At 38.2% G+C, this 13,662-nt stretch overlaps 1 protein-coding gene across 2 annotated transcripts in view; it reads right to left on the reverse strand.

Moving 5' to 3' along the window:
• Positions 1-13,662, reverse strand: part of SLC5A12 (solute carrier family 5 member 12) — a 49,011-nt gene that overhangs the window by 26,432 nt on the left and 8,917 nt on the right. For both annotated transcript variants that reach the window (XM_030332014.1, XM_030332016.1), the window contains exons 2-6: positions 12,294-12,359; positions 11,069-11,120; positions 10,156-10,223; positions 4,829-4,983; positions 4,570-4,710 (exon numbers count right to left, since the gene is read on the reverse strand). In XM_030332014.1, the coding sequence (XP_030187874.1) occupies positions 4,570-4,710; positions 4,829-4,983; positions 10,156-10,223; positions 11,069-11,120; positions 12,294-12,359 (482 nt within the window). The remainder of the gene's footprint in view (positions 1-4,569; positions 4,711-4,828; positions 4,984-10,155; positions 10,224-11,068; positions 11,121-12,293; positions 12,360-13,662) is intronic.

The following is a 13,662-nucleotide window of genomic DNA, read 5'->3' on the forward strand; positions in this document are numbered from 1 at the left end:
AATTTTTGTAATTAGAAAAGATAAATATAAGGACACACACTAATTTCAAAGCCTCTTAACACCCATAATGTATAGGTATACCTAGCTTTCATAAAACACTTAAGTCAAACTATTCATTTATGAAGCAAATATGGTTAAATAATTATCTTGTTTGGAAGTTTCTATTTTATACTATTTACATTAGAAAAGGGACTTATCCCAGAAGTTACTTCCTTGAGAGTACTCTAACAATGCTTGGTGTTGAGTTACAAGTTTGTTTGTTTGTTTGTGTTTAGAGGGGTTGAGTTAAAGACAGCTGTTTGGGAATAGAAGTGACACATGAGGTGGCCAATACCTATTAACTGCACTTTTATATTCTTGCTTTCCTCCCTTCCAGACAACTGGATTCAAGCCTTTATTTAGGCCACCTCGAGAGAGGCCTCCCTGACCTTCTTTATTTGAAACAGTCACTTTCAGCTGTCTTATCTGTTTCCATTCCTTATACTATTTTACATCTTTACAGCATTTATGATAATCTAAAGTATATAATATATTTATTTGCTTATTATTGTTTTCTCCCATCCAAACAAACACAGTACTATAGAATAGTGCTGGCACATAGCATACATGAAATTATTTTTATTTGGGGTAATGAATGATTGAAGGAATTAATTAATTAATGGTAGAAATTGAGTACAATACGATTGTACTCTTTACATCATTTATTTTTAAAAAAGAACATTGATCCCAGAGTCAGAAGACTTTATCCTTAATAGCCATCTGACCTTAGACAAGTTATATAACACCTTGAGGCGGTTAAATCATCTGTAAAACGAGTGTTAACACATCTGCTTTATTTCTATCATAGGACTAGTATAAGGATTGAATGAGTTACACTTTGTTAAAATAAATGTAGGCTATATAGCCATATAGAGAACATTCACACATTATCCAAAACAATTTTAAAGCTTCACCAGTCAACTGTGGGAAATGAGAAACCAATGGTGAGACTGTATTAAATATTAAAGCCCTGTGTTGTGAATTTGTTTTTTATTAGAAACGGACTGTGATTCCTTAAAAGCTAATTCTCCTACTTGTAACTTAAGCGGCTCCACTGATTCATCCAAAACATATTTATCAGGCATCTCCATGTATGAGGTTGTTCTAGATACTGGGGCATAGCAGTGAACAACACAGAACCCACCCCCATGGAGATTACATTCTGGGATTAGAGACAGGTGATGATCACCGAAATGAAAGAAATGAATAAGATGCTTTTAGATGTGGTAAGAGATTTGAGGAAAACAAACTAAGGCAGTAGGAATAGAACAAAAGTGACTCGTGTGTGTGTGTGTGTGTGTGCATGTGTGTGTGCGTGTGTGCTTGCTTATCTTAGTCAGGAGATGGGATGGACATGGGAAGGAACCTGAGAAGCTGCATCAGCCCCTACTACCCTCATAGCACTATTTAAGATCAGTAATCTTGAAAGATAAACTGGAGTCTAGAGGAGGGGAAGTCAGTTTCCAAGGAGCACATCTAAAATGACACGGTGGGTGATACTATTTCTAAGCGCCAGAAAAATCGATTGGGCTTAAGATCAATCAAATCATCCTTAGTGAGTAATCAGCATTCCTGGCCATGAAATTATATCATAAACAAATGCCTGGTTTTAACCCATGGACACATTCAGTATGAACATTCTGGATCTATTTTCACCTACAAATGTTTCAGGATGTATTTTCCCAACTAGAAGAGCTTTTCTTAAACTCTGATGGAATGTTTTCACGGCTCCAGGCTCTCACATAATTGAACAGAAGCAGAGCATTTAATCAACAGTCTGCAGAGCCTCCTAGGTGAGAGCCGATGGGCAGCTGGCTCTGCGTGGCCTCCAGCTGACTCCGTGGTGAACCTCGAGCCTTCCATTGTGTGACAAACAAGAGGCCTCACCACATCCTCACTGCAGCATTCCTTCCAGCTGCATGCACTTCAACTGTCCTGACCATTTGGACTGACTTTTCATTCCTGAACTGTATGAACTTAGTCAATTTGGATTCTCTCAGGGAAGTGTTTTCTAAAGAGAATTTTTATTTTTTCACCTTTCCTTATTCTCACAAAATTCATATCATAGCAGGGTGGCTGGGTGGCTCAGTCGAACATCTGACTCGATTTCGGCTCAGGTCATGATCTCAAGATTCGTGAGATCGAGCCCAGCATCAGGGAGCCTGTTTGGAATTCTCTCTCTTCCTCTCTCTCTGCTCCTCCTCTACTCTCTCGCTCTCAAAATAAATGAATAAACTTAAAAAAATCCCATCATAGCTCTGGTCCTTCCACAGAAGTGGGGGTGGGTGGAACCAGGAGTTGCAATCCTAAATGCTTAAGAAATCATGTACATTTTTTCTCCATGCGTATCTCTCCTTTTCTGACAGTTTTCATACCCATTAAATATTCATGCAACAAATTCCAGACGCCAGGCAACTATTGTAAATGTAATTGTATTGACTTTTGTTTGATTTCAACTCACTAAATGAGGCTTAAAGATATGCAAATACAAACACATACTTGGGAGTGTGTGTGTATATGTATATGTTGTGCCTACACATATACACATATCCTCCTTTGTAAACAGACACACACAAATATGTGTATTTCTACATAAATATGTGTTTCCAGGTATGCATTTATACATACACACATGTAAGCATGGCCTTCTTGAAGCATCACTTTTCAAATAAGCGATAAATATTTAATAAGCACAAAATATTATTCTTGACCTTGTGGGAAAAAACTTATGAAAAAGATACATTTCCTTATTTTCAGGTACTATCGTAGTAATAGGGAGAAATTAGGCATGTTCACAAGAAAAAATAATGTAACACAAACATAAGATTAAAAAAATCTAGATGTAACAGAGAATCATTATTTATTTCACCATAAGATCCTTCCCTGTAGAGATACAGTCAACTCCATTTTATTTATTTTATTTTTTTATTATATACAGAGAGGGTGTACAAGCAGGGGGGAGGGGCAGATAGAGAGAGCAAATCCCAAGCAGACTCCATGCTCAGCACAGAGCCTGACACATGGCTTGACCCATGACCCTGGGTTCCTGACCTGCACTGAAATCAAGAGGTGAAATCTCAACTAACTGAACCACCCAGGCATCCCCAGTCAACTCCATTTTAAAACAGAATTTTAAATGAATTTTAATTTTATTTATTTTTTAAGTAGTTTCTATGCCCAACATGAACTCATGACCCCAAGATCCTCTACCTACCAAGCCAGGCAAGGGTCCCTAAACGAATTTTAATTTAAAATTTTTTTTTTACATTTATTCAGCTTTGAGAGACAGAGTGACACAGAGCACAGAGGAGGGGGAGAGAGGAGACACAGAATCTGAAGTAGGTTCCAGGCTCCAAGCAAGCGTTCACAGAGCCCGATGTGGGGTTCAAACCCACGAACCGTGAGATCATGACCTGAGCCGAAGTCGGTCACTTAGCCAACTGAGCCACCCAGGCGCCCCATGAATTTTAATTTTAAATGAACTGTGAGATCAAGGTCACACTTGATCTTACATTTTAAGTAATGCAGCTATTTGATAAAATGATGATCTTGTGTGGAGGATTTGTTAATATTATTTATTGTAATAGGATATGAATACGGTATCAGTGAATTAATGGAATACTAGATAATGCTTTCAATTCTTCCTTCTGAGAATGTGTGAAATATAGAAGTAATATGTGCTCTTTTGGAATTCAAGTTCAAAATGGTGAACCATGTCTCAGCAATGTTATCTTGTATTCAGTCTAAAGAAAAAAACTGCACTGCAAGTATTTTAAAATCAGTTGTGGAAATATTCACAATGGCTGTTTCTCACTCTAAGAAACATGGAGGTCATCCTGATAAATCTGGGGATGCTGGTATTTGGACAGCAACAATGAGGATAAAATGTCCGGTTTAGATGTAATTCTAGCCTATTGCTTCCAGTTCTGCAGAATAATACATCACTTCCTTCAATCCCCGTTCCAGAGCAGGATGCCTTGAAGGGCTTGGAAAAGGCTTCATAAGTTGGAGTCCTGTTGGAGTCCTTCAGGGTAAGCACGCCCAGCAAGACTGGTGACTGCTAGCTCAGCAAGAGTTGAATTGGCAGAAGCCCTATTATGTCTTACCTCATTACCTTGGCTTTCCTTTTTTTAAACCTGTCCTTGGAAAACTTAAGGATATTTAAAAGAAAAATAGTGCTCAAGAGACCACAAGCTGGATCAAATAAGTGATAGGGGCCACCTCATCACAGAAACTGTAAGTAGAAAATCTATGCTATCTACCTCTGCATTGTCAGTCATGGCACCTGATTTAACCCAGTAATTTCTCAATAAATGGAGGTAACAAATGATGGAGAGCAAAGGCAGGCAGACACAAGCTCAAACTCACTTCCCTGCTGAGATGGGAATAGTAATGCCTGCCTCAAAAAATTATTGAAATGGTTAAATAAATCTTTCCATTTCTCTGTCACACACACGCGCGCGCGCGCACAAGCATATAATAACTACCCAGTGAGGGAAAAGAAAACAGAAACATTTATCTATAACTTACAGTTTTGCATGTTTTTCTGTTTTGCAAGAAATGCATCGCTGTATGGTCGACTGATTAACACCATAGATCCCGAGCCATGTAAAAGTTCCTCCCACCGAGATGGTCCAAAAAGTGTGCCGCCTGAGAGGGTCCACATCAAAGCTGTGAGGCACAGAGAAGTGAGTGAACAAAGATGCTCTTTTAATGCCAGATATTATTTTAGTTGTTGAGGTCATGCAGCTAAATTTTATAAAACATGGAAAAGTAGTATTGGACATACTCAAATATATTTAGTCGAGATCCATTTGTTGAATGCTCTATTACATTGTGTAAGCCACCAGCATGAGCTGATCCTTGAATGAGAACCGTTAAGAATCCCACAATCATGACAACCATCTGAAATGCATCTGTCCACACCACTGCTTTTAATCCTCCCTGCAATGGAGATAATGGATGTGAGTTATTGAAAAGGAAGGCTACAAGTCTTCCAATTCTTTACAACCTCTCCGCTGATGCAATCTTTCTTTCTCTCTTTCTTTCCTTCCATTTCTTTCTTTTCCTACTTTCCTCTTTCTTTCTTATTTTCTTCTTTCTTTCTCTCCCTTTTCTTTCTTTCTTTCTTTCTTTCTTTCTTTCTTTCTTTCTTTCTCTTTCTTTCTTTCTTTCGTCTTTCTGTCTTCAATAGTCACTGAGGTATTTTATGTGCCAAGCACTATGTTATGCATGGGAATAAAAATGGCAAGTAAAAAAGACAGGTTCGTTATTTAACTTCATAGAGTTTATAACCTGGTGGGAGACCAGATACCAGACAATAATATAACTAATTATTTAAGATTGTGGACAGTGAAGTTAAGAAGGACAGGTTACTATGACAGCATATAGCAGTGAATCCTGACCTGGTCTTGAAGAAGTGGCATTTGAAGGATGGAGATGTATGGCTGAAGAAATGAGAGAATGCTGGAATATATAGATCGAGACGTATACAGAATGCCCAAAGGGGGGTTGCTGAATTTGCTAGAGGCCAGAACACACAGATTTTGACAAGTCTACTTAAATGATTTCTTAAGAGCAGTAAGAGAGCATTAAAGAGGGTGCCACAACTCATTTGGTTGTGTCCGACTTTGGCTCAGGTCGTGATCTCGTGGTTCGTGGGTTTGAGCCCCGTGTCGGGCTCTGTGCTGACAGCTCAGAGCCTGGAGCCTGCTTCGGATTCTGCGTCTCCCTCTCTCTCTGCCTCTCTCCCAGTCGCGCACTCTCTGTCTCTCTCAAAATTAAATAAACATTAAAAAAAAGATTTAAAAAAGACAGCATTGGGGCGCCTGGGTGGCGCAGTCGGTTAAGCGTCCGACTTCAGCCAGGTCACGATCTCACGGTCCGTGAGTTCGAGCCCCGCGTCGGGCTCTGGGCTGATGGCTCAGAGCCTGGAGTCTGTTTCCGATTCTGTGTCTCCCTCTCTCTCTGTCCCTCCCCCGTTCATGCTCTGTCTCTCTCTGTCCCAAAAATAAAAAAAATAAAATGTGGAAAAAAAAATTTTAAAAAAATAAAATAAAATAAAAATAAAAAAGACAGCATTAAAGAGATTAACATGATGAGAGATTTTGTTTGTTGGCTTCATAGTGGTGTCAGGAGTGGTTGTGTGGACAGCAGATTGCTGGGCCATGGAAAGAAAAGAAGGAGCAAGAGATACGCTCAGAGTTGACGTCAGTAGTCTGTGCTCAAGATGACAGAGGTTCGGAGCAGGGTAGAGATGGAAAGAAGTGGGTGGATTTGAAAGATACTTGGGAGGCCAAATCAATATAACATGTGAATAATTGAACACAGATTTTGAGGAAGTGAAGGAATTGAGGACAATCACCTGGGTCTGGTTTATACAGCATGAAAGTTATTTTTTTTAATTGAGTGACAGTAAATAAATTTGGGGGAACTGAGATGGTACAAGGCTGAGAAAGAAGAAAAGAAAGAATGATAGATTCCAGACATTCCTGGAGAAAGGAGCTTAAGAGGTAGAGGATGATCAAATAGCAAACAAGGCAGTCTCTCCAGAGGATCAATCTAACAGTAGAGCTCAGGACAGAGGCATGAGACAAGAGGTTATCATGGTGGTTATCAAACCCGATCCTCTTTAGAGTCACTTAAAGAGTTTAAAAATAAACACATAACAACGTCCCAGCCCCAAACCCCAGGATTCTGAATAAATTGAGGTGTGGGTGGGGCCCCAGTTCTGCATGTTCTCTGAAAGCTCCCCAGGGATTCTAATGTACAATTATAGTTGAGATCACATGGTCCAGAGGAAAGGAGGTGACAAAGAGGCTGCTAGAGTAATCCAGGTGTAGGATCCCTCATGACCACAGTGAAGGTGGAATGAGCAAACTGGGAAAGCTCAAATGAAGTGATATAAAAAAAAGTGCTTTGAAGATGAATAAGTACTATGAGAATGGAAGGACGTGGTATTTTTAACATTGAAAAATAGAATTATCATCCCCGGTTACTCCTCCAGAGTGTCAAGAACTTCTGTGAAAAGATGACAGGCTTCAACTTTATCTGGAGAAGAAAGGAGACATTGGGGTTGCCCTAGCATTTCTTTTGTAATTAAAATGTAACTTAATAAATAGTCATCAAAGCCCCTCCAGAGGCCTTGCATTTGTATATTGTGTTCACATCCTGACATGAGGAATAATCAATACTTACCTCCCACCTGCCAATTAGTGGTATTTTGATTTTCTTTAAAGACATTAAGGCTTCTAAACCCAAATCACAACATCAGATTTTAGTGATATGAAGACCAAATGTCAAAGATGTCAGTTTCCAGAGGCTACTTGTTATTGGTTATGCAAAAATATGCATAAAGCTGAACTTCAGTTAGACATGACGCAAAAGAACAAAACACTTTATGAAATGTACATCAAAAGGCAGATTATAGCCACCATGAAAATTTCTCTGACTCTATAACTCTTTCATACAATGAGACACACACACACACACACACACACACACACACACACACCACTGATCTATAACCCTGATCATGAGATGTCACTGATGTATTTAATCAGTCTGTGATGTTTGAAATCTAATGTTTACCTCAGTAGATTGCAAATCCCTGAATGGCAGGAATCACTTAATTGTTTTAATCTTCCAAAGGTTATCTTGGGTACTCTATGCATTCACAGGATTCTAAAGAGTTTGCAATGTGAGCAACAAGTGTTAGATAAATAAGCCACCATCGTAGTGAGATCCAGCAGCCTGTAACCTGGCTAGAGAGAGAAGAGATGGGACCCAGATGTGCTAAGGGATTAATAAATGGGCGGGTTGATGCACATCAGGAAAGATTTCCAAGACTAGGCTAAGAGGCTTATACTTTATCCTGTGAACAATGGGAAGCAAGAAGAGAACTGGGTCAGTTAAGTGGCATGACGAAATGGGTGATTAAGATTAATCTTACAGGCATGCAGGGTGGAGGGAAGCACTGAAAACAATTAAGAAGCAGTAAATTTAGTTCATTCTAGCTTCTTGTAGTTATTAAAATATCCAGACTTGTTTCTGACATCTTACTTTTCGGTTTCTATTTGTGCCCTATTTTTTTTCTTTTCCTTTGTTCTCCTCTTGCTTAAATCACTTGAGGTTTTTGTTTCGTGTTGTTTTAATTCCCTTTTTCCACTTTGACCATTCTATTTAAATGGGATTTCTTGAAATGTTGCCATAAATTTTTAAGTTAAATTTTAAGTTGCCATAAATTTTAAATGATGGGAGTATGGGTAACTACATTTAAAGAATGTCTTAATCCCAGCAATTCAAAGATTATAAAACTACCAAGTCTGATTACTCTCTTCCTGATTTACATGCTATGCTGTCCAAATGAGGGTTATTCTTTTTCTTAATCCTCAAATTACATATAATAGTAACTGGTAGTATTGGTGTATTTTAAAATATTATAAATTATAATATATAATATATTATAATATAATGCATAATTAGATATGTAAATTATACCATACTAAAAAAATTATTCTTTATCATTAAGCACCAAAAACTGTTTGACTAGACTTATTAAATGTTTACTATTTTATTTTCTTATCATTACTTCCTCCATCTAAAACTGGATAATTTTCCTTCTTCCCACAGTACTTCCTCTAGGTTTTTCTCAGGGGAGGATATATTTGTGGTAAATTCTCTTGGTTCTTGACAGTTCCTGAAAGTTAGTTTTTTGCTGAATACACAATTATAGGTAGACAATTGTTTTCCATCAATGCTTTGAAAATATTATTTCACCATTTCTGCCTTCCACTATTGTTGTTAAGAAGTGTGCCTTGTATGGGTAGGTGCCTCGGAGCAACTAATCTGTCACATATGGCCCGATGTACATGGACCAGGAGTTTATTTTTAACCTAGGTAAGAGATATGTGTCTGGGATAGAACGAACTAGGGTAGTGAGAATGGAATGAAAAAAAAAAAAAAAAAGACAAAAATCAGTAGTGCAAAGAAATGGTGGAATTTGAATGTATGAAAAAGACAGGGGCATTTTTAAGTTGTATATTTTCAAGATATATGTTCAAAAAGTATCTGACATGCACACAATACCAAACTCCATGGATGGTCTGTTCTATGATAATATAGGATGACTTTATTTTCCTCTACAGAGGAGAAAAGAGAATCCAGCTATCTGAAAACTGTCATATTTTTAACTGGTTCCTTACAGCCTCTGTATATGGTTGCCAATGACTCCGAAGAATGAAGATTCTCTTTGCAGAGCATGATAAATAACAGATGCCCAGTGAATTTTTTTTGAACTAAACTGATTTTAACAATTATATAAATATGTGCCAATACCACCCAGCTTCCTTGATTAAAAGCTGAGCATGTGTTAAGTCAAATGTCAATGTAATCCAAGATTATCCATAAATAACAGACAAAAGCTCTGGAATCCTCAAGTTTACAAAATACCAGCATCCTTGATCATTCATACTTGCATTTTGTCTTTCTCAATCGCTAGGCAGTGAAGTATATGCTAACCTATAGTTCATAATTACTGTTAACAAGCACATTTTTTTTCTCAGCAATTGCATATGGTCACTTATCCTCTGATCAAGGAGGTACTTCTTTCACTAAATCTTTTCTTTGCCATGACTTTCTCAAATGAGCCCAGAACCCCAATTCTGCCAATGGTACTGAAAAGAAATTTATTTTTTTTTCTTCTTTTTTTTTTTTTTTTAAATTTTTTTCAACGTTTATTTATTTTTGGGACAGAGAGAGACAGAGCATGAACGGGGGAGGGGCAGAGAGAGAGGGAGACACAGAATCGGAAACAGGCTCCAGGCTCTGAGCCATCAGCCCAGAGCCTGACGCGGGGCTCGAACTCCCAGACCGCGAGATCATGACCTGGCTGAAGTCGGACACTTAACCGACTGCGCCACCCAGGCGCCCCCTGAAAAGAAATTTAAATAAAACAACAGCACCTTCCTCAGGAAACTGTGACGGATAAGCCAACATATTTCTATTGAACTTTGGAATAGTAATTTCTGCTATAAATAGACACCCTGTTGTTGGAGATTTGCCCTTATCCCATATTAGGAGTTGGTGCTAAATACTTTTTCACTGTTAGATACGTACCAGGGTACAGTAGAAAGTGCAAACAATTCCTGTTGCGAACACAGAGCCCCACAGATCAAACCCAGTCACTAGAAAAGGAGAAAAATATTGAAAGAAGTTATTCTGAGAAAAGTAGAAGAGCAAGTTATATGAGGAAAAAGTCACAATATTTTTGTAAATGTTCTTCATGGGCAAATGGAAATCAAATTAGAATTTTCTCTTATTAAATTCACCTCTGATAAAGATTATGTTTTGCATTGTTATACTTCAACTCCATGTCTAATTTTTAGATAATATTAACGGCCAAAGTTTTTCTCCTAACATTCTGCAACTTCAAGTTTTTGCACCAACTTTTTCTTAGCAGATTTTGTCTGAGTGCTTTGAAACCACCTGAACATCAGCCATGTAAATATTTCTTGATATAAGCACATAGAATGATTAAATTAAATATTGAATACTTCTAATATTATAGGTAACATTATGAAATTTATTTCAATTTTTAAATTTTTTTGTTTCTAGGATCCTATTCTCTCAAAAATGTCACGTATAATTCTTAAAACAATCACTACAACTACCTTTTACACCTATATTCAGATCAACTACTTCATGAAATCACTGAGACAGGATCTTACATTACAAACTAATTTAATGATTATGTGCATGCAATACCAAAATCGCCACCCTTTCAGTGATTAAAAAAATAAACAAACAAAGGGCAATCAAACTTGGTGTTTGAAACCACGTAGGCAAAATGAAGCAACTAATGATTTCCATTATTTTCAGTTTTGGAATTTTAGAGCTTTATGGTGTGACCACTGTAGTCGTTAGAGCCCCCTAACCACAGGAATGTCTCCCCGAGATGTATGCATATTTCTCAAGGTGTATGTAAGCATATGGACAATGGGAAGTACCCACGGGAGTATGGGTAACTCACCTTGATTGAGTGCCAGGGCAGGGGCATACACCACCACTCCTGTGTAGAGAATCTGGCGGGGAAACGAGAATCAGGTGAACAGTGTGAACGGGGACACGGAAGAGAGAGCTGCCTCAAAGTCTCCTTATTGACCTCAGAGAGGTATCTCCCTCAACATGTGCACTAGACATGTCACTGGCAACCACTCTAATCTTGAAATCATCGATCACTGTCATCAGTTTGCAAAGGGTTTAATAAGCATTAGATGGAGGAAGAGCATTGGACTTTCAAGAGTGCTATGAATGTTGAGATTTTATGGCTAGATATGGTGTATTTCTGAAGGATATAAAAATAGGCTTCCAGGTACGTTTTTGATGTAAGCTTTCTCCACCCCCGTCCCCGCCTCCATGCATATATCACAATGACTCAGCCTCATGTTTGCAGCTTGCTGAAATGAGGATTTTAGAATGGAGAGAGTACAGTGCAGGGATGACAATAACAACGTGGGTGGGCTCATCTTTGGACTCCCAGGATTGTAGCCACTACACTGACGGAAATGAGTGTAGCCCCATTTCCTTTCAAATGGGATTTCAACATTTAGAGACTGGTGTGAGGGTTTTAAAAGGCAAAGGTGTATGGGCATGTGAGGGAGTGCTGCTTTTGTCCTTTTCTCTCTCTTAAATTCTTCAGTTGGTAAGTGGGAGTTTTGATTAAGAAAGGGAAGATTATTTTCCAGCAAAAAGTACTTGGTGAGTCATAGGAAGTGTACCAACAGCGTGCCACACTCAAACGGGGGGCAGCATGAAGGAGCCCAGAGCCTAGGAAGTAGGAGAGAAGTCCAAAAGTGTAGAGAGGGAATATTGTCTTAAAATTATTTTCAGCAAAATGGGCATTCCCGTTTCAACACAGTTCACCAGTGAAAAACCAGTTACTGGACCATTTCATATCCAAAGCAATGTTTACAAGTGAAAGAAAAGTTTTAAATAAAATGCTAACGTTTTTTTCCTTTGTGGTTTATAATATACACCTGTTTGTTATTTATTATTTGGGTGGATATACGGGATCTGTACAATGTGGATAACTCTCAATGTAATCACATGTCTCACAAGTGCTATCCTTGGAAGAAAGTAGTTTCCTCTTGGCGTTCAGTCTGTCCCTTAGTTTCATGAATTGTCTCCTGAAGCAAACAAACCCATCTCTTTTCACCCCACACATTCTGCATCTGTAGTGGTCCTCTTCCCCTTACCGTCTGCACGATGTAGATGACAGTGGCTGCGTAGCGTACTGGTTTATTGAATCGCAGTTGTAAGTACTAGAAAGAACAGAGAGAAGGACAAGCAAAGAGTCAGAGTTTTACACAAAAGCTGCTCAGAAGATTCTCGTATGATTTCCCTAATTCCAATCCTTGCCCATCCATTCCATCAACCATACATCTGGCACATTGGTTCTGCTACAGCAAGGTTCTAATCATGTCACTCTTTTTCCTAAAATTGTCAATGATTATCGTTGATAAAGTGCTTGTGCGCACTGGGTATTCTCTACCAATATGTGTATATATATATATATATGCCCTTCCTACTGTAAGTCATTCCACTAACCCTCCCATTGTATTTATTCTCCACATAAAATCACTGTATGCTATTCAGTCAACACGCTTTGTACTTCTCAGACTTTTTTTTTGTTTGGCCAGACCCTTCAATGTGAGAGAAACTCTCCCCCCAACCCATTCACCAATTCTTAGTCATCTTTCAAGAACACTGGCCCAGCAGCCATGCCTATTCCTACCTATACTTTCTCCTCTGAGCTCTGAGAGCAATTATATTACACTATTTATTACATTAAACTTGATCACCTGCTGTCTTGCGTATTGATGTTGGATTCATGTATCTCACTGTATCTGTTCCTTAAGGCTACTGTATAACAAATTACCACGGATTTGATGTGGCTTAAAGTAACAGAAATGCATTCTCTCGAGACTCTGGAGACCAGAAGTACAAAATCAGTTTCACTGGGCCCAAATCAAGATGCTGGCAGGATGGAGGCTTTAGAAGAGAATCTTAACTCACTTAACCCTAAAATAATTTTTATTCCTGAGACTCTGGTTCCATCACTTCCATCCCAATGTGGCTCTGTGGTCACATTGCCTCATCTCCTGGCTATCCTCCCTCTATCTCTGTCTTAGAAAGGGACATATGACTGCACAGAGGGCCTACCTGGATAGATCCAGGATAATCTCTTGTTTTAAGAAGCTTAATTTAATCACATTTGCAAAGACCTTTTTTTTTTTTTTTTAAATCATGTAAGGTAATGGTCACAGGTCTAGGGATTAGAATATTGACTTTTATTTTTTAGAGGGGAAGCGATGCATTTTTCAGCCTATCACACTTACTTTCCCTGATACATGTAAACAGTGTTCTATTTTATTCACTTTTATTTTCATCTTTCATATATTCATTTATTTATTAAATAATTATTACCTGACTTCCTTACTGCATTCTGACATACAATAATACCAAATATGATATAATCTGAACCCTAGGGGATTTTACAGATTAAAGGAGATGACCAATAACAAATTTATACTAATAACAAGTGATGCTTCAGGTATGATATGT

The sequence above is a fragment of the Lynx canadensis genome, chromosome D1 (genome assembly GCF_007474595.2).
Source record: "Lynx canadensis isolate LIC74 chromosome D1, mLynCan4.pri.v2, whole genome shotgun sequence".
Classification (NCBI taxonomy): Eukaryota; Metazoa; Chordata; class Mammalia; order Carnivora; family Felidae; genus Lynx; species Lynx canadensis.